The sequence below is a fragment of the Ylistrum balloti genome, unplaced genomic scaffold, assembly GCF_031769215.1.
Source record: "Ylistrum balloti isolate Yb309-2 unplaced genomic scaffold, AGI_CSIRO_Ybal_v1 Utg370286, whole genome shotgun sequence".
Lineage (NCBI taxonomy): Eukaryota > Metazoa > Mollusca > Bivalvia > Pectinida > Pectinidae > Ylistrum > Ylistrum balloti.
Genome location: NW_026782218.1, coordinates 177,087 through 198,839, shown reverse-complemented (window position 1 = coordinate 198,839; position 21,753 = coordinate 177,087). Strand labels below are relative to the sequence as shown.

The 21,753-nt window shown below is 34.8% G+C and overlaps 2 protein-coding genes across 3 annotated transcripts; one reads left to right on the top strand and one right to left on the bottom strand.

Moving 5' to 3' along the window:
• Positions 1-894: 894 nt before the first annotated feature.
• LOC132552905 (NF-kappa-B-activating protein-like) lies at positions 895-10,756 on the bottom strand. 2 transcript variants are annotated; one of them, XM_060217102.1, is made up of 9 exons: positions 10,737-10,756; positions 8,529-9,226; positions 7,956-8,039; positions 6,433-6,527; positions 6,097-6,169; positions 5,438-5,556; positions 4,305-4,386; positions 2,273-2,422; positions 895-1,246 (listed from the first exon to the last, which is right to left on the bottom strand). In XM_060217102.1, exons 2-9 carry the CDS (start codon positions 9,209-9,211, stop codon positions 1,078-1,080), a joined length of 1,455 nt encoding a protein of 484 aa, XP_060073085.1. In that variant the 5' UTR covers positions 9,212-9,226; positions 10,737-10,756; the 3' UTR covers positions 895-1,077. The 2 variants fall into 2 exon arrangements, with proteins under 2 accessions (XP_060073085.1, XP_060073086.1); XM_060217103.1 differs by having other exon boundaries at positions 6,097-6,166.
• A 112-nt stretch (positions 10,757-10,868) lies between these two features.
• On the top strand, positions 10,869-21,545 carry LOC132552907 (X-ray radiation resistance-associated protein 1-like). Its single transcript, XM_060217107.1, has 14 exons — positions 10,869-10,971; positions 12,497-12,699; positions 13,090-13,234; positions 13,459-13,556; positions 14,635-14,780; positions 15,217-15,318; positions 15,534-15,892; positions 16,713-16,906; positions 17,953-18,171; positions 18,443-18,781; positions 19,266-19,437; positions 19,642-19,754; positions 20,349-20,519; positions 20,924-21,545. The coding sequence occupies exons 1-14, from the start codon at positions 10,869-10,871 to the stop codon at positions 21,047-21,049; spliced, it is 2,490 nt and encodes an 829-aa protein (XP_060073090.1). The 3' UTR covers positions 21,050-21,545.
• The last annotated feature ends 208 nt before the right edge of the window (positions 21,546-21,753 follow it).

Here is a 21,753-nt window from a genome sequence, read left to right as displayed (position 1 = left end):
AGTAAAGTTTGAGGTTAGAGGTCAATGTCTGTGTGGACTACATGCTTATATCTACCATTCTGTTTTATTTGATACTTCCAGCTTCTATATTCAACAAACCTCTATGAAAACTACAGTATTTAGCTTGCCTTCTATTAAGCTTACAGCTGCAAGCTAAGATTGCCTTTACAAGGTTGGGCAATCAGAACATCCTGACACTATATTTAGCCAACCTACCTTCGTGTACTTATTTCTCAAACTACATATGTATATACCCCTCTATCCCTTGTGCCCATTTAGTTTTAGATCTTATCGGTGAAACAAAATGGCCACCTTGGATATTGACAATCAAAGTCTGTTATGACCATTTCTTGAGAAGATTTACAACAGTATTTCTAATTTGATATCTCCCTGGTATTGCCACTTTGATTTTAAGCCCGATCAGTAAAGCAAAAGGGCCAAATAGGCAGTCATCTTGGATTTTGGCAGAGAAAATTTGTTATTGCCATTTCTTGAGAAATACTGATAGATATTTCTCTGACTTTATTATGTGTAGGTTCCTCTTGGTCTGTGGTTGTGATTACTTAATTTTGCATTTTCTCAAGAAACCAAAATGGCTGACAGGAGACCATCTTGGATTTTGATATTTTTTAGTTTGTTATTACTATTTCTCGAGTACTGGAAAAAGTATTACTCAGTATTTATGTGTAGGTTCTACCTTGTGGAAACAGTTTTCGTTTCTTGGCATTATTCATCATTATTACAGCTTCAGAAAAACTATGATTTCAGAAGGAAAGGTATCGGGCAAAGAAAACCTCCCCCCCCCCCCCCCCCCCTTCCCTCCAAAAACAAGTCAAACAAAAGCTGAAAATTCATAATTTGTGACAAGGTTTGTCTGCAGTAAACATGAAAGCATTTTATCAATAGTATTAAATTCTTTAATCAAAACTTTACAATTTACAATATATGTATTGGTTTTCCTAAAAGCTGTAAAGATTTTGTTAAACATCTGGTAATGAAACAATTCTCATGCTCACAAGTAAATGGCTAGCCTACCATCACATGATTGAGTCTGTTTCTCATATCAACACTTTAACACTAGTTCTTATTTCCTGTCTTTTTTCTAACCATTTCCCTGAACTGTGATAGGATCTTCGTCTCGCGTTTTGAACGTTCTTCATGGTTAAATTTAGCTAAAGCTCGCTTCTCATCAGCACTGTAAATCTGGTTTTCCTTACGTAGACGGACAGCTTCCATTCTCCGATGTCTGTTCAAATACAGGATTTGAAAGATTAATGAAAAAACAAATTACAACATGAAAAAGTTAAAGTCTTGTCCTTGTGTACATGGAAATTTTAGTTAAGAAATCAATTTATCACTTCTCAATGCTCAGTGTATAGATTATAGCTTGTATCTGAACCTTTAAATGACCTATCATATATTTCATGATATATATCATGATTTCTAAGTGAAAATTTCGTCACCAAAAGAACAACAGTTAACAACTTTCTTTCCATCTGCAAACTTTACGATTTCAGTAATATAACAATGTTAATAGTGATTTGCTTTCCCAAATTTTCAGCAACCATCATGAAAACCTGTAGATAGACCCTTATCTGGCCACGATTGGTCTTTCTACCATTTGACGTTTGGGGGACACGGGTCAGTAGTGATCTGTTCCTATACAGTAACAAATTTTGCTTTTGATTTGATAGCAATATGAAGATTGATCACAGCTACCTGAAAACTTGCATAGCTACGTGTAACAGTGACCCAGTCATAGAATTCAAACATGCTACAGATCCCTACCTGAGTGTTTCATTTACAAAAGACAAAATCTAACTCCATAATTGAATGCTCCAGGGAATAATTATGTCGTCGACACAGAATATTAAAACACAGATTTACAAAACATGTTATAGTTGTACACATAGATTCAGGATACAGACATATACCTGGGTAGTCATTTTGTAAAGCAACAATGTTAATGATGAAAGTTGATTATAACTGAGCTATATATGCTTTAATTTGCGCCAATTCACTTTTGTAATTTTGCTTGATCATGAAATTTGCCAAAGTAGAAAGTTGGTTTACAGAATTGCCTAATCCTTATAAAAACCAGGTTCTGTTGTTTCTTTGCCTGATATTAACTGGTAGGCAACAACATAATTTTTCTTTTTCTATTCCTCTTCAATAGAAGTCATGACACAGATTGATCTTATTGGGGTAACTGTACACATCAACTACAATCATTACACCTACTGAAATAAAAACAGCTTGGTAAGCAACAAACCTGCTTCCACTCATCACATATCCAATATCCTCAAACGAAACAATTTCATCGCTAGTGAGACCAATTTCTCCTCTGCGTGGAATACGCTTGCCTTCTGCGATGTAAGCTGCCATGGCTGCACCTTCTCCTGGCAACAGGGCCTTACCATAGCTGTAAATATCAACATTACTGTGAAAACAGGGCCTTACTGTAGCTATAAGTATAAATGTTCCTGTAATAACAGGACCTTACTGTAGCTAAATGTCTCTCTGTTATCTAAAAGTTATCAAAACCCTGCATCATAACACTACTGCGGCATGATAAATACATCTAGGTATAATGGAGGGGCATTGAAACTTAATTGAAAAGCCTCCTTTTTGAGGTACATTATGATATACAGAATCTTTCACTTGTGTTTACAAACTTGTTAATTCATTTCACTTGAAGGAATTTCAATACATGATGAATTGTCCCCCCTCTACTGGTTCAAAGGATGATAAAAAGTAAGACGAAGAGGTTCAAAGGATGATTCTAGGAAAGGCTCACTAGTTTATAGGATGTCTCACAATAAGACTCACTAGTTCAGAGTACGATTCTAGATAAGCCTCACTAGTTCAGAGTACGATTCTAGATAAGCCTCACTAGTTCAGAGTACGATTCTAGATAAGCCTCACTAGTACAGAGTACGATTCTAGATAAGCCTCACTAGTTCAGAGTACGATTCTAGATAAGCCTCACTAGTTCAGAGTACGATTCTAGATAAGCCTCACTAGTTCAGAGTACGATTCTAGATAAGCCTCACTAGTACAGAGTACGATTCTAGATAAGCCTCACTAGTTCAGAGTACGATTCTAGATAAGCCTCACTAGTTCAGAGTACGATTCTAGATAAGCCTCACTAGTACAGAGTACGATTCTAGATAAGCCTCACTAGCCTCACTAGTTCAGAGTACGATTCTAGATAAGCCTCACTAGTTCAGAGTACGATTCTAGATAAGCCTCACTAGTTCAGAGTACGATTCTAGATAAGCCTCACTAGTTCAGAGTACGATTCTAGATAAGCCTCACTAGTTCAGAGTACGATTCTAGATAAGCCTCACTAGTACAGAGTACGATTCTAGATAAGCCTCACTAGTTCAGAGTACGATTCTAGATAAGCCTCACTAGTTCAGAGTACGATTCTCACTAGATAAGCCTCACTAGTTCAGAGTACGATTCTAGATAAGCCTCACTAGTTCAGAGTACGATTCTAGATAAGCCTCACTAGTTCAGAGTACGATTCTAGATAAGCCTCACTAGTTCAGAGTACGATTCTAGATAAGCCTCACTAGTTCAGAGTACGATTCTAGATAAGCCTCACTAGTTCTCACTAGATAAGCCTCACTAGTTCAGTACGATTCTAGATAAGCCTCACTAGTACAGAGTACGATTCTAGATAAGCCTCACTAGTTCAGAGTACGATTCTAGATAAGCCTCACTAGTTCAGAGTACGATTCTAGATAAGCCTCACTACTACAGAGTACGATTCTAGATAAGCCTCACTAGTTCAGAGTACGATTCTAGATAAGCCTCACTAGTTCAGAGTACGATTCTAGATAAGCCACACTAGTTCAGAGTATGATTCTAGATAAGCCTCACTAGTACAGAGTACGATTCTAGATAAGCCTCACTAGTTCAGAGTACGATTCTAGATAAGCCTCATTAGTTCAGAGTACGATTCTAGATAAGCCTCACTAGTACAGAGTACGATTCTAGATAAGCCTCACTAGTTCAGAGTACGATTCTAGATAAGCCTCATTAGTTCAGAGTACGATTCTAGATAAGCCTCACTAGTACAGAGTACGATTCTAGATAAGCCTCACTAGTTCAGAGTACGATTCTAGATAAGCCTCATTAGTTCAGAGTACGATTCTAGATAAGCCTCACTAGTACAGAGTACGATTCTAGATAAGCCTCACTAGTTCAGAGTACGATTCTAGATAAGCCTCAGTAGTTCAGACTATGATTCAAGATAAGCCTCACTAGTTCAGACTATGATTCTAGATAAAACTCACTCTAGCTGTTTGGCGGCAGCAGACTCTACATATTCAGAGGGACCAACCATGTCTTCATCACTGCCTTCTCCATCCAGCTTCTCTGTGAACATAAATAATCTTGATTGAATTTCTATTCTTTAACCAAAACACCTACTATATACTGGTACCTCACTAAGGAATTGTTTTTCTGTCCTAAATCTATAAAATTGATATATTCAGCAAAATGAATCGGACAGTAAACAAGCTAGACTTCAGTCTTGTTTAGCAGTAACTTATTTGCTTAAGTTGTATCAAAGTAATGCATTAAATAAAATGATAGGCTGCCTTCATATAATCCGGTTAAAATGGTTCAGTTGGTCTGAAATTATTCCACTATACACAAATGCACATGAACTGGAAGTTGGACCTGATATATGTAAAGCTCAAAATGCACAGTTTCAGAATTTCCTGTCAAACAATTAACTAAAATTAAGATACCATCCATTTCACTCATACTTTATAGCACAATGCTTTCAGAAATATTTGCGTGCATTGACTCTTCTTTATGCTGAAATTCTGAAAACTAATGATATTCAGTGAGTTAATTTCGGACAGGTATGGCTGGACCCCTCAAAATGCATGTGCCAAATATTCTGCAGACCAGCCTCGGTCCTGATCTGTACCTGGCATTTTTCTTGCAGGTTCAACTGTTGCAACTGCTTTTGCAAAAGTGCCCCAAGTCTCATATACCAAGCTCAAGGGCAAAGTGTGTACGTAGTCTACATACATTTGTGGAATTTGTCATCACTCTGATGGCTTTGTAGAGAACTAAATTATATCTGTTTTTCAATGAGGGTTGAGATTACTATGTCCACATAACCATGACAACACAGATATTATTGATCAGTTCCCTCCTACATTTTTCTATCATAATCATAAAATATCAAAAGATTTTTCTTATTAATTTATCATGCTATCATCCATGGCGAATGGGAAATGGGGCAAAATTGATGACATTATCTAATTGTGCCCTGAATTATGCAAAAAAAAAAAAAAAATATATAGTTGTCAATGTCAAAGCATCATTGCCTTGTCTTTTCTTATGCCATATTTATCTTTCCCTAACACATCAGAAATGTGTGGGAGAATGTCCCCATTACTTCTCTCCTTACTTTTCTTCTCCACCCAGACAATCTCTTCTTCTTCTGAACTCTCACTGTCAGATTCACTCTCACTTATTTTTTTCTTTTTTCTTGATTTCTTGGCCTTCTTTTCCTTTTTGTACTTCTTTCTGCAAAAGAATCAAAAACATTCTCTACTTATTAATATCGAAGATCTTGATGATGTTTTTTTAAGTTTTTCTTCGAAGTAAAGTTAAACAAAAAATGTCTGTAATACTGCAGAATTTTTTTGTACTTATATTTCATGAGGAAACCATTATGGCATTTCAATGTTCATACCAAAACAAAGTTTTACATGTATAATAACATTTTGATTAACGAGCAGTAACATTTCAGATGCAACTATAATGAAGCTGACAGGCTTGTGATGTAAGTTTGATTTTACTGATGACAAACAAGAGGCACACACAACATGAATGGTCATCTGATATAAAACAATAAACAATAATGATACTCTATGTACCTGGGTATGTATAACACACGTTTCGGTTCTAATATTACCAGTATTTGTAATTGTTATGTTTACTTTGTTGTATGCCACATTGATTCCCAGTTTCCATGCCATACCCATGTAATTGTTATGTTTACTTTGTTGTATGCCACATTGATTCCCAGTTTCCATGCCATACCCGTGTAATTGTTATGTTTACCCGTGTTTTCTGCTGCTTTTCTTCTTCTTCTTTTTACTGCTTTTTTTCTTGTGTTTCTTTTTTTTCTTTTCTTCTGAAGCATAAAAGTAAGACATTTCATAAAATAAGAAACCATTATACTATTACTACCTGTGTTCTTTATTTGTTTTCATTTTGCCCGTTTGTGACAGTACTTCATATTTTGATATTTCACCAACATATTACTAGGTAATTACATAACATTCATTTACTTATTAAACTTCAATTTGTGGGTTCATGACCCCTGTGTCATTGCTATAAATGTGTCTTTCCATTCTAAGTCAGTACAATTTTCAATGATTAAAACATTTCATTCACCTTCAGAGTCTGAGCTGTCCTCACTGTCACTCACAGATTCTGATTCCCACTTGTTTTTCTTGTGTTTTTTCTTGATCTTACTGTCCTCGTCTGACCTATATAAAATCAGGTTATCAATGACACAAAATAAACTCAACAATGCCTCTCAATATTTACCAACAATGAAAAGCTCCTAAACAATTCCTTAAAATCTATAGAATAACTTAACGGATACAGTAAAAACTAACTTCAAATCTACACCTTGGAAAAGCACCCAAACGTTTACATTGCTTCTTCTAGTTAGGATGACGACTTGTAATGACAACAATTACATTGACTTTGAAATCTCCTGGACACTTACTCAGAATCTATCATATGATTCGGAAATTTTTCCTGACTCTTCCTCAGACACGAACAAATGATTTGGCAATTTTCCTTGATACTTAATCAGAAATGATCAAATGATTTGGCAATTTTCCTTGTTACTTAATCAGAAATGATCAAATGATTTGGCAATTTTCCTTGATACTTAATCAGAAATGATCAAATGATTTGGAAATGTTCCTTGTTACTTAATCAGAAACGATCAAATGATTTGGAAATGTTCCTTGATACTTAATCAGAAATGATCAAATGATTTGGCAATTTTCCTTGTTACTTAATCAGAAATGAACAAATGATTTGGCAATTTTCCTTGTTACTTAATCAGAAATGATCAAATGATTTGGCAATTTTCCTTGATACTTAATCAGAAATGAACAAATGATTTGGCAATTTTCCTTGATACTTAATCAGAAACGATCAAATGATTTGGCAATTTTCCTTGTTACTTAATCAGAAACGATCAAATGATTTGGAAATGTTCCTTGTTACTTAATCAGAAACGATCAAATGATTTGGAAATGTTCCTTAATCAGAAATTACCAAATGATTTGGCAATTTTCCTTGATACTTAATCAGAAATGATCAAATGATTTGGCAATTTTCCTTGTTACTTAATCAGAAATGAACAAATGATTTGGCAATTTTCCTTGTTACTTAATCAGAAATGATCAAATGATTTGGCAATTTTCCTTGATACTTAATCAGAAATGAACAAATGATTTGGCAATTTTCCTTGATACTTAATCAGAAACGATCAAATGATTTGGAAATTTTCCTTGTTACTTAATCAGAAACGATCAAATGATTTGGAAATGTTCCTTAATCAGAAATGATCAAATGATTTGGAAATTTTCCTTGATACTTATTCAGAAACGATCAAATGATTTGGCAATTTTCCTTAATACTTAATCAGAAACGATCAAATGATTTGGAAATTTTCCTTGTTACTTAATCAGAAACGATCAAATGATTTGGAAATGTTCCTTGTTACTTAATCAGAAACGATCAAATGATTTGGAAATGTTCCTTAATCAGAAATTACCAAATGATTTGGAAATGTTCCTTGTTACTTAATCAGAAACGATCAAATGATTTGGCAATTTTCCTTAATACTTAATCAGAAACGATCAAATAATTTTGAAATTTTCCATTATACTTACTCAGAATCTATCAAATGATTTGGCGATGCCCCCCAGACTTCTGGAGCTCCACAAACACCAATACGTTCCCTCTCACACCGCCGTCTTCAAGAGAATCAATAATAAAGTGTAAACAATCTCCAGCAAACTCAGCAATATTCACACAATTTCTATATAATGTAAATAGTTAGAGTCTTCACAAATAGTTTTATAACAACTTTTTATTGGTTTTCAAACATGTACCCAAATATTAATTATAATAATATACAACATTTATATAGCGCACTATCTATTTTGACAAAACACTCTAATGCACTTCACAATTAGATAATAATCTTACTACAAAATTTATAGAACATGTATAACACAGTAATCAACATATGTAACACAGTAACCAAATCAAGTAAGTAGTGGTGAAAGTATGTATATACAGGACGTCTGCGTGAGAGTCTAAAATGCAGACGTAAACAGGTGGGTTTTAATATCCCTCTTGAATTTGGCCAGGGATTTTGACTTTCTAGTAGCAGATGGTAAGCTGTTCCACAAAGTGGCCGCTACCTTTATTAAAATTTGACACTAAAACCATCATATTACCTGTCAAGAAATTCAGGTAACTGCTGATTCTTAGACATCCTGCCTCCCTTTCCCTCTTGTCCTCCATGACCCCCACTTTGGTTATGCCTCCCTCCACGATCTCCACCCCGATCCATCTGACCTTCATGACCTCCTCTGTCATGGCCATTTTCTGCAGAGGGTCCATTTCCCCTTCTCCAATCTGGTGGCCTGTGATTTCTGAATTCTGGTGACCTTGACCTCCTACTCTGTGAAATCGACCTTGACCTCCTTGATGGTTGTCTATATTGTCTATACTCTGGCGATTTTCGTCTGGGTGGAGATTTAGACCGAGACCTTCTACGTACTGGCGAATTTATTCGTCTTCTTAAGGGTGACCTAGATCTTGCTTTATGTCTAAATGGTGACCTAGATCTTGCTTTATGTCTAAATGGTGATCTAAACTTCTTTGTTACAGGTGACCTGGATCTTCTTCTTGCTGGTGACTTTGACCTCCTTCTTAATGGTGATCTGGATTTTTTTCTGACAGGTGACCTTGACATTTGCTTAAGACTGTAGTCAGGTGAACTTCTACCATATCTTGTTTTTTGGCTCTGTGGAGGAGTGGAACTGCTGCTCCTCTGTCTGGAATGCCGTTGATGGTCATCACGACTGGACCCTGAAGAGCTCTCAGTGTCACTAGAACTGTCACTACGATAAGGCATTTTTTACATCTATGACTGTAAATAATAAGGAATGTTGTTAGTGATTAATGTATCATAAATTTGCAGTATTTTTGCTAAAATTCCATTTGTATCACTGAATATCAAAGAATACCAAGTTACATGATGTAAAACTAAATAACTAATGTAAGCATTTGCAAAAAAAGCTAATCTACTGTACATCTTTACATTAAAGCCGTATGGCTTCAGTATTTTATATTTGCATAAAACAAGGCACTATAAATCAATTTGTTTTGCATCCAACTTTAACTATTGTTATCTCGGACTAAATATACATATTGTTTACGACTACCAAGATCAAATAGGCTCATATAGCATAATCAAACTAGTATATTTTGGAAATATCCTCAAAGACAGGTTTCCTAGGCATGGGTATTTTAGACAGACTTGTAAAGACTTTTAAGTTCACATGTGGCAATTTATTCTAATGGTTCATAAGAATATGTAGTACATTAATTGTGTTGCAATGGTTTATTAGATTTCACTTTTGGAGGTGGGGTGAAACAACATTTTAAAAATTTTTTGATGGGGAAATCATTTCTTGCAACTGAACTGTTTAACAGATAAAAATGGGTGTGAAATGTAAAGAAGCAAAACATCTGACATTCTGTCTTGTTTCAAGCAATAACTTGCTAGTCTGTTGGTATATAGTGATTTTTAGGACTCAAAAAACACCCTACAAAAATTGCTGAGGGAAGGTGATGCATAATTCAGACTTAGCATTTTTTCACATTGTCAGTTGTCACACATTTTACATTTAATTCAAATTCTTCAGACATTTCATTTACTTTTTATGTCAATCTGACTGCGATACAAAAGCTAATGGAATACTACAATATAACAAGCAGACCACAATAACTACATCTAGATGTTTTTGATGACTGTAGGCCAAGTCCGTGCAACTGACAATATCTATTTCTGGTTTAGTTTCAGACCCCTAAATGCAGGGTTGATGTAATTCAATATTTATACCATGGTACCTAGAAACAAGTTGAGCACATGCCTGCATATGGGTAATATTCCTGAATTTGAGGAGAGTTAATGCTTTGAGTAATAAATAGTTACTCATATGCAACTTAGCATCTTAATTAGAAACATACAATTTTCTTTTAAAGACTATTTGCTACAAAAAAAAGTGTCCCTTTTTAACACTATTAAACAGCTACAATGACACCGTTTATATTTTCATAACAAATATTAATTCTGTTATCTTTAGCCACAACAAAAGCAAGGGAGATGATTAAGTTTGTGATTTTTACAAAAATCTATACAACTAAATACTGGAAAAAATGTAACATGTTGCATTTGTTAGGCCTGGCTATATTGAGCCATGTTAAAATCCTGCTTCAAGTTAAGATCATCAGATAGGAATATAGGATTTCATTCATAAATGTCAGAGTGTTTCCGTTGTATATTGAAATGATAGAAGAAAAGATCACTGTCACATACACAGTGTGATCTATTCACCAGTAAAGTGACAAAAAATGTAGTTGCATCTTAAACGTACCTTCTCCGACAATTTTTTGACTGGAGGAAGTGACTAACTGAACAATAAAACAAGAAACGATTTCGGACGATCCGGATGGATTGAAGTCTCGTCAATCACCGAGATTTCGCGTTGCCGTAGCGATGTTTGAAAATGGCGGCCACACCGTTCGTAAAATATGATGACGGGGCCGTTCCCGATGGATTTGCAGCAAACTGCTTTCCTGTTCGAACATTGCTCAGAAATACGGACGATGGTGGGTTGGAATGTTATTTAGTTAAATTTACTTACTCGCAGTGATGTTGGTGAAGTCATACCTTGATATTTCTCATGCTAAATTCCTTTACCCGTCTTAAAGTTTCGTTTTATGCGCCATCATGACATTGATCGTATTGAGTACAGACAGTTTCTGTTTTAAAGTACACATATCGTTACATCAGTCTACGAGACCTGTTAAACACTAGAAAATGAATTAACTCGATTTCAGAGATACAGAAATAATACCGCAGAAAGCAAAGAAGTTTTCCTAAAAAAAAATAAAAATTAACATATATAGTCAACGCAATGTTGATAACTTCAGCACTTCTCTTTACAATGTGCAAACTGTAATAGGCTGTATAAGAAACACGAATGCTGATCATTTTCAAAAGATTTAAGGGGCACCTGCTAAGTAAGATTGCAGTATATGTGCATTTAAAGATTGTAAAACCTTCATTTATCTAATTTCACTATACATACTACATGTCATGAATGACGTGCAAATCTTCCTCACCATGGAAGCAAAAATTCATAGGTACTTTGAGTCACTTTTCCAAAATTAAAAATGCTAGTTGCTCCTCTGACAATGCGGATGTTGAACCAGGTTACAGGTAACACTTAGATCACTGGAGAGATGGTGGGTGTCATTTCATTTGTATTTTACATCTACATTATTGAAAGTAATGAGTGATCATGTTGATGGCATTTAGGTAACAAGATGGTTTATAAGGTATAGATCAGTGGTTCGCATTTCAGTTGATCATTCATGCTTACTGTCTCATTTCAGATTTTCTGTTAATTGTTCTCATTCTGCATCATGCTGTAGTGATCCTGTATGTTACGATTTTTTGCATTTTGTGTAGCATTCTACTTTGTTTTTCCATGTTTAATTTTTGTTCATTACATTTCATCAGATCTGCTTTGAATAAAATGTAATTGGCTATTTCTATCACTTTGGTATAATATCCATGTGAAACTGAAAAGTCACTTGTCATTGCATTATTTACAGTTCAACATACCTGAATTTTTGGTACACCTTTGGACAAAGTTCTTATCTTAAATTCTTCATCTAGGAAAAGCTAAGGGTCAAGCCAGTTTGAGATGGAAATATTTAGTTTCTTTGAAAGTCATTGTTATCATGTCAATGGGCAACATATCACAAATTAAAGACAACGGGCAGACATTTTGACTTTACAATACTCTGAGATTTTGAAACCCATGGTTGTAACTGTGATACATTATTTGGTATTGGTAAGGTCAACACCTGCATTGAAAATATGATTCATAGGCCAATAGAAAACAGTGGAAAAACCTACACCTCAAATGACACAGATCCCGAACAACTTATTATCAAAGCAGTGAATTATACTGACTTGCAAACTGTATGTGATATTATATATTTAGATTCAAATTACAAATAATAAAAAAATTATAATTTCTAAGATAAGGATTGTTTGAATAGCATGATTCAGAAGTGATCCATTCCATAATTACCTTTTGTATCCTTGATAATGTTAATTCAGGAAGCGGAGCATGGCTGATTGCTCAAAGGGCCGAGCAGAGACGTCGCTTCAAGGCTGTTCTCTGTACAAAGCCACGTACATACTCCAGGATCAAAGGTGAAAGGAAGAGGGCTGAGAAACAGGGCACAGCTTTAGCCACCCAGAGCTTCATTGATGATGATGAGGATGTGGAAGAGGCACCAGTGCTCGATGGATTTTTTTTGGTGAGTATACATGTATTTCAAAACATGGTTCAAATAATAAAATCAGAGCCTGAAAAGTAATGTATGAATGTTAGATATCAAAAGACAAACTATGTTTATAGATAGCACTCTTTTCTTTTTCACCATGTTTCAAGATATGTTATCAGTATCAGGATAAATGGATAACAACAACATTAAATTGACCAATGACTTTATAAATCCCGTAGCTGTAAAATTTGTGGTTCCTGGTGTAATTTGTTTCCTCTGTATTTTACTCTTATATAAGTTATAAGTTATGCAAATTGAAAGCAGAAATTTTAAAGATTATGATTAAATGATGGTACAATTTTCAATGTCCATGTAAATTCCTCACCTTACATGTAAAGATAAAATTACATTTTGAATTTTCAGATGAAACACTGCTGCGTAGAAGACCCAGTGGACTTGTGTTCTGTAAATATTGCAGGGAAGGAACTGACCGAATATAAAGAGGAGGACTTCCAGCTGTTTGACAATGTTGCTTATGTCAATGCAGGAGAAAATTACCTCCCTTTTGGTAATTTTTATTTCCTGGAGTACATCAAATAATTTTCATTTTATCAGTTACCTGTGTTACATTTACTGCAGATTGGGATAAATATGGCTCCCAAATATATAAACAGTATATTAGGTATTATAAGTTATAAACAGATCTAGATGTTTCCTTTGCTTGATTATTCACTGAAATTTCAAAAAAGCTAAAGCAACAAAATATAACAATTTCATTCTTGATGTTTTCAGAGGCTTTTCGAGGATTTCCAATCATAAGAGAACTTGAAGTCCCCCTGAACGCCATCAGAAATATCAAACTGAATCCTGGTGACTATCCTCATCTTGAAGTGAGTACTCATTTAGGCTGCAGATATCGGAACCTTAAAACTAGAGTGATCTGTTCTTTATGTTATTTACTCATTTTGGTTTTTAGCAAATGAAAAGTGATATCATTTTTGTTTCCAGTGTAGGAAATTTAAAGAGAGATAAATCTACGTTTAGCAATGACTAGTGTTTTGCATGTTTTACAGATGGTTGACATGTTGCTATTGTATTTTACAGATGGTTGACATGTTGCTATGGTTATTGTATTTTACAGATGGTTGACATGTTGCTATGGTTATTGTATTTTACAGATGGTTGACATGTTGCTATGGTTATTGTATTTTACAGATGGTTGACATGTTGCTATGGTTATTGTATTTTACAGATGGTTGACATGTTGCTATGGTTATTGTATTTTACAGATGGTTGACATGTTGCTATTGTATTTTACAGATGGTTGACATGTTGCTATGGTTATTGTATTTTACAGATGGTTGACATGTTGCTATGGTTATTGTATTTTACAGATGGTTGACATGTTGCTATGGTTATTGTATTTTACAGATGGTTGACATGTTGCTATTGTATTTTACAGATGGTTGACATGTTGCTATGGTTATTGTATTTTACAGATGGTTGACATGTTGCTATGGTTATTGTATTTTACAGATGGTTGACATGTTGCTATTGTATTTTACAGATGGTTGACATGTTGCTATGGTTATTGTATTTTACAGATGGTTGACATGTTGCTATGGTTATTGTATTTTACAGATGGTTGACATGTTGCTATGGTTATTGTATTTTACAGATGGTTGACATGTTGCTATGGTTATTGTATTTTACAGATGGTTGACATGTTGCTATGGTTATTGTATTTTACAGATGGTTGACATGTTGCTATGGTTATTGTATTTTACAGATGGTTGACATGTTGCTATGGTTATTGTATTTTACAGATGGTTGACATGTTGCTATGGTTATTGTATTTTACAGATGGTTGACATGTTGCTATTGTATTTTACAGATGGTTGACATGTTGCTATGGTTATTGTATTTTACAGATGGTTGACATGTTGCTATGGTTATTGTATTTTACAGATGGTGGATATGTCCTATAACAATCTATCACATGATGACATTCTGGTCCTGGGCACCCTACCTTCCCTGAAAGTGCTACACCTGACTGGTAACAACTTCCACTCTCTACCTACAGACATGGCCATCCCCTACATTGACCCAGTCAGGTACATATCAAAAGAATGCTTCCTTCAGTAAAGTTTGTCCATGGTTCCTGTATACTCAGAATGTTTGAGTTTCCTACAATTCCACACTACATGGACAATGTATGGATGATGTACTTGATCTCATCATTGTAATTCTAAAAATTGAAAATTGCTGATATCTTCGATGTATTTTTTATGATACCAGATTTACATAAAACTAAAATCAATACCCTTAAATCTGGCATCTGAACTATATCATTTTGATACCCTCATTTGAAATGACATTTCATATTTTTTATATATTGAAAATAATATTTGATTTACCAATATTTACACAGAGGTCCTTGAGATATATACTGAGAAGGATTAGTTTCATGTTAAGTTTGAGGTGTTTTATTAGCATTTTGAACTACTATAGGATATGTCATTAGGTCTTATTTACATTTCTTTTTTCCAGTAAAAGACAAGTACCAAGATTCAAAAATTTAGAAATTTTAATGTTGGATGACAACAGATTGGCTGATGTGCGTGTGTTTGCTGCTTTGGCAGGTTTAAACAAGTATGTAATTATGAGTATTTTTTAGTTATAAGTTCCTTAATGTTCTAGCAATTTAATTTACTTTTAAAAGCATCAACTATTTCACTTCCACAATGATGTAAACTTGATCAAAAAAGACTTCTTTTGAAAAAGAATGATCTTCCAATATGAAGTTGCTAGATCGCTGAGAAGCTTGTTGAACAGATGTAAAGATAACAATTTCTGTTCTCTTACAGACTGAGACATTTGAATCTGGAGAAGAATGAAATATTTTATGTACCACAACTAAAATCAGTGGAGGGAACAATGGTGGTCAATGAAGATGAGAAGGCCACAGAAAAGTTACGAAAGTCTGCTCAGAAGTCTGCTCGAAAGTCTGCTCGTACTCCTCATTCTGGAAAGCAAACAGAACGAGAACAGGAGGTGTCGGTGGTTGTTGACCAACCAGAAGGTGAAAAAACTGAGATGTCGAAAATGGATACAACACTGGCATCTGAGTCAATCTTAGCCCCAGCTAACACATTGGACATCAGGTCAGAGGTCAAATCAATGGAGGACCCAGTAAGCAAAAAACCAGAAACTAGTAATTTAACAGGTGAGATGTTTACATTTTGAAAATCATCAGATTTCTCCACCTTTATTTTATAATGTTGTGAAAGCATCTTTTTCACATTACTGATAATAATTCTCTGTATTTAAGTCCCCAGCAATTCATTAGAATCATGTAATGTTAGGAATATTCCATAATCAGTTTTGTGGGGGAGGAGAAAAGTTGTTCCTGTATTTTGTGATGAAATGGCAGATTTGGTTCAGATGTGTCCTTGTATTTATTAGAGATAAAAATTAAAAGAGATAAGAATGAGATTTATGTTAATTTAGATTTATCTTCAAACCAAAATAAGGTAGTTTTTTCTTCTGAATAAAGGAAATTTCCCATCAAGAAAAGAATGCCCAAAACAGGGAAAAAAAATCCCCTCATTTCAGAAATTGTGGGAATGAAAATAATTTTTAATTATACCATTTACAATATAAAAAATAAACTATGATATTTTTGTTTTGTGATCGTTAATGAATGTCATGTATTTTACCTCACCACTTGTACATTCTGTTCACAATGATCCCTCTTTGTAAAATGGATAGTGTTGACCCTAAACTCTAGCTTACCCCATGGCAATACATAGGGTTTGTGGTTCTTTTTTTATGTATAAAAATTGACAACATATTCAGTGTCAGAGTGCCAAAATTAGTGTTATCATTGTACATAAAACAAAGCATAAAGCTGTAAAACTAATGTCACATCACCATGGCCTCAACTTTAGGTACAAGTTGCACTGAGAAAAAAAAACCAAGTATTCACATTTTATCTAGGTATCAAATATTTCTAACCTTTTGTGACTTTTGATTATAACTTTCAGATCTCCTAGAGACAGAGTTTAGTGGGACAATGGGAGACTTGTCAGCAAGGATAAAAGATCTGGACTTTACAGTGGCATCACCACACATTGTAGATACAGCCAGAAATGGTGCCCCAAATATAGAAAAAGATGAGAAAGCACCGTCGTTTCCACCTTTTCCAGAGCTCAGATACCTCAACCTTGCTAGAAACACTGTGAGTATTGTGTAGAGTCCAGGTGAACTATGTTAATAATGTGAAAACCATGATGATTTCAATTTCCTTATCATGAATTTTTCATAGTAATATCCCTGCATCCCCAACCTATGGTGTTTACATGTTGCAGTTACTCAATATTCTATGGCCCATTCCCATTATCATGATTTTGGTGCAAATCGCCATCAACTGACAGACAAACTTATAACACATGGTTTCAAAAGATGAAGGTTGATGAAAATTATGGGAAAGTTTTATCGTCATCATAGTGACCTCATTGAGAAATAGTCTATTTCTTGAGTGAGATATGAAGAAGGACATGTTTGATGCGTGTTAGTTTGCCTGTTAGTTCTGTTGTTGTATACCCTTGTTTTCATTTGAGAATGTGACATTACTTACCTGGATTGACCAAAGTTACATGGGGTGTGTTGTTGATGAAGCTAAAGACGCTTACTCTTCTGTAATACCTGGTCTTATTTTCCTGGTGCTCAGGAGTCTCTGTGTAAATCTTTCTTTTGTTCATATTTTGCCCTGGTCTTATTGAATTTGAGTTTGGATTATGGCATGTTGACATGTTGGTGTTTTCTTGTTGCTTTTTTCACATACAATACTTTGCCAAAGTTACTTACTATGGCAGTGTTTTTAATCTGATGAAATGAGCTGATTTTTAATTACTTTACAGAAAATTAATAATTTGAAGCTACAACAAATTTGTATGCCTACGCTGAATGATTTGTAATAAGATAAGAAGAAAAAAGCACATTTAAAATCCTTTTATTTGGAATGGAATCCTACAAAAATACTGACATCAGGTTACAAGACAAGTCAACACATGTGATGAATTCCATGATTCTAGGTTATAGGTTCTTCATAGGACTACCTGTACACTGCACAGGCACTCTATCATGTCCGCTTGAGTATTTAACAAGACAAAAACAATTCTAAGACCTTGTGAGTTTAAAGATTTTGAATCCTTATTTGAAGATTGTGTCATTTGTTAACATTTTTTTACATTTTCCTTAAACCAATTTTACGTTTGTGTGTAGATAGCAGAAGAGGAAGCCCTGCTGGCCGTGGCTGCATGGCCAATGTTGATGGAGCTAGTCATCCACTCGAATCCACTCACCACTACCAAGAGTGGTGACCCACCACTTCTCTCACGTTTCCTACATGATAGGCTCGGAATTAAACTCATCCGCAAGAAACAAAATGACAACAGCTTCATAAAACCTAAAGTGGAAATCACACAGAAGAAGTCACGCAAAGTAAGTTCAAAGTTTACTGTCAGAGTTGTTATCTCAGGTGGACTCAGAAATACTCCCTGTCTTAGAATCAATGGTGTACATTATAATCAGAACTGATTCTTGACTCATACTATACCACTGATGAATGTATATCAGATAAGAGTGCTGGTCCACTTGCAGATATAGAGAAATTCTACTCGCCAAATGAACTGCAATTTTTTAGTGAAAGTTGAAAAATTGCACAAGCCGTAATATGAGTAAACTGTATCAATCTGTATGTTTGGTTTCCTAGGTGACAACTATTGTACCAAAGATCCCAAAGATTCCTCTGGAGGAACGCTTGATGTTGGAGGCCCCTAAACCTCCTCCAGGACCCAAACCTGACCAAACAAGACCAGGTCACAGTCAGGTGGTCAATGCCCTTGACCTTCACAATAAACCCCTAACACCTATTCCAGGAACCCCAGATTACCAACGACCATATTCTGCAGGGTCTGAACCGAAATCTCAGGGCAGTAAAGAGGAGGTGAATGAGACAAAGAATGCCTGGGAGGACGAGAGCCACCCAGTAATTGAAGAAGAAGAAGTAAAGGAAGAGGACAGAGGAGGCTCGGCTTTCTTTATGACACAGGTACCAACAACACTTGTATACTGTCTGATTTGGTCCGACTTTCAGGATGTTTAACCAATTAGAAGAATTCAACTTTTGTAGTAAAATTTCACAGTGGTTTTGGGAGAACTTGCATATTTACCCAATAATAAGTCACATAGGCCAACACAGGCCCTGTGGCTGAAAGTAGGGAGGTGGGGCACATCACAGGGCAATAATTTACCTTCCCTGGCATTTACGATACTGCAATAGCATTTCTAAAAATTATTATAAAACCTGTTAAAATCTAACGACAGTAAAACTGTTGTTTTCTAATCTGATTTGTAAATTGTGCATGTATATTGATAAGATAGGAACAGTATGGCCATTAACGGCCCTGCAGTTTACTTCATAGTGTATATGGTACAAGATAAAATTATAGTCTTCCGAGAAAACATTTCCAAATATAGATATGGAAGGCCAAGTTATTTGACTAGTTCATAACAATGCTGATCTGATGATATAGGTGGATGAACAGGAAGGGGAGGTAGCCCAGAAAGAATCCAACAAGAAGGTGAAGAAGGAAAAGAAACACAGAAAAAAGAAGGAGAAGACAAAGGAGAAAGTAGATGATCGTTACAAAGGGTATGAGATCCTGCTTGACTGTGAAGAGGACCCAGAATTTATAGCACCAAAAGGTTGGTCCTGTCTTTAGGATGTCAGTTATGAAAAGGAATTCTCGAATTGGAAATGTTTTTATGAGTAACATGAAATCAAATTTAAGGCTTATAACAGACTAAGTGTTCTTAATTTTGTGGTTTTCTCCAAAGAAATTGTGCGTGTAACAAACACATAACTCACTGAATATCACAAGCATGTAATCAACCATTTTTTGTCCGTAGACATGCAAGGTAACGTGCGGGCATTGAAGTATGCCCTGAACCATGAGTTGGTATACCGAGATCCAGCTGTTCACCTCAACAAAGTCACTCGCCATATTGAACCCTATAAGAAGGTAAAAGTCATTGATTCTGAAAAGATTTTTTCCTGTTGTAAATTTTCACAAGTAAAAGATAACATTGATTTGATTGAAAATGGCAAACTGTTCGAAGAATTAATGTGATTCCAATTGTTGACAGGTTAGAATTAATTAGGTAATAATTTTTTCATATTGGGAGTCACTTAGATTTTGTGAGGTACATTTATAGATCATGTAGAGTACATTTATAGATTTTGTGGGTTAGATTTGTATATTTTGTAAGGTACTTATACCTTTATAGATTTTCTGGAGTACATTTGTATATTTTGTGAAGTATTAATTCCTTTATAGATTTTCTGGAGTACATTTGTATATTTTGTGAAGTATTAATTCCTTTATAGATTTTCTGGGGTATGGTTATAGATTTTTAGGGTATAATGATAGGTTTTGTGAGGTACGTTTGTCAGGAAAAAGTTTGAGGCAGGTATTCAAGTAAACCATGAACTTAGATTTGAGCCAGTTTTTAGAATTAGTTCAGAATTATTGAAATGTGAAAGATTAACCTGTTATTGTATTGGAGTGGTAGACTGGAGGAATATTAATTCATGGGCGTTATTTTGGATTATATAGTGGACATTGCCTGAACTGACACCTCGCCGTACCAAACCGGAAGAGATCGGTGAAACCCTGGACTTTATTAGGACACGTCGCACAGTAGAAGAATCTAATTTGGGCGAGGTTCTTACGACTCGTCGTAAACCACCAAGTGAATTGGCCGAGGCTCAGAAACTGCTAGGGGAGGTAAGATCTCCCTGTTGTTGGATTTATTGATGTGTGCTCTTCTATGTAATTTACTTACAGCATGCTTTGCTTATCGGAAGAAAGACACTAAATTTGAAATTATTTTGTGGTTTTGCCCAGGGGGCCAAAAAGGATTTTTCAATTGGCTAAAAATGTTTCTATGACTCAAAATAGGAGGCTTCTACTGAAACTGCAAATAATGTGGTCAGGCAGCATTCTAGTAGAAAGTAATATTCAAATCGTAACCAAGCAATTTGTATGTAAAAAATATGGATATATATATTGTTTTATATAGATCTGATTTATTTCAATCCATTTTCAAATTTTCATGAAAAATTCCTATACAGTGAAAGTAGAGATTTAGGCAGAAAATGACAATATTCTATTCTAATGGTTTACTTCAGATTCAACGTCGATACAATGCTGTGAGAGTCAATTCTATGAAAGAAGCAAAGGAAGCAAGAACTGTGATCAGCGGACTTCAGGATGTTCATGGTGTGAAAAAGGATGCACATGTCACTATATCTTAGCTAGTCTAGTGTAAAATCATGAGACTATGAACCATGCAATATCAAAATGTTATGTTATACAATCACATTGAACTCACAGTTTGTGTCAGTGTTGGAAAACTAAACACAAAATCATACTGTACAGATCACTGTGGGCGTTGTGTCATGCTAATGTAGGTTTAAACAGTACACTTATCAATCCACAACGATGATCTGTGTTATTTATGAGAACAGTTCCATTCCAATGGAAGAATGATTCTTATGTATGGTGTGTTTTATATACAACAACCTGGCAATATCTTTGGCTGCCAAAAAGAACCTGACATTGCACATGTATTTTCTCAGAGGCTCAAAAATGATTCAGACAAAGTACATCAACTGTCAAATTTTTTTCACAAGAAAGATGGATTTATATAAAACGTGACAATTTTAGAAAAAGAAAGCATTACTGAAATTGAATGTAAAGTCTTCCTTTCTACTGTTTCTTCTGTGACTTCAAAAACTAGACTATTCAATATAACCACAAAATATGCAATTTCTTACAAATCAGTTTTGAAATTTTACGTAAAAGTAATTGCCAAATATTTTGAATTCTGCTGTCAGCATTAATGTCTGTGATATGTTTGATGTAAACAAATACAAGATATATTGAATAACTACTTATCATGCCAGAATTTTATGAAAGTGAGTTTTAAGCATAAATATATTAACTTTGGCAGAAAATG

What these genes read in the sequence shown, in the direction of transcription:
- LOC132552905 (XM_060217102.1), bottom strand. Translation starts at nt 9,211, where the DNA reads ATGCCTTATCGTAGTGACAGTTCTAGTGACACTGAGAGCTCTTCAGGG. An exon ending in AAAAGCAGCAGAAAACACGG is followed by an intron (nt 5,557 to 6,096) that starts GTAAACATAACA and finishes ATTCTTTTGCAG; the next exon opens with AAAGAAGTACAAAAAGGAAA. An exon ending in TGTCTGGGTGGAGAAGAAAA is followed by an intron (nt 4,387 to 5,437) that starts GTAAGGAGAGAA and finishes TTATGTTCACAG; the next exon opens with AGAAGCTGGATGGAGAAGGC.
- LOC132552907 (XM_060217107.1), top strand. Translation starts at nt 10,869, where the DNA reads ATGGCGGCCACACCGTTCGTAAAATATGATGACGGGGCCGTTCCCGAT. An exon ending in TGCTCGATGGATTTTTTTTG is followed by an intron (nt 12,700 to 13,089) that starts GTGAGTATACAT and finishes TTGAATTTTCAG; the next exon opens with ATGAAACACTGCTGCGTAGA. An exon ending in TCAACCTTGCTAGAAACACT is followed by an intron (nt 16,907 to 17,952) that starts GTGAGTATTGTG and finishes GTTTGTGTGTAG; the next exon opens with ATAGCAGAAGAGGAAGCCCT.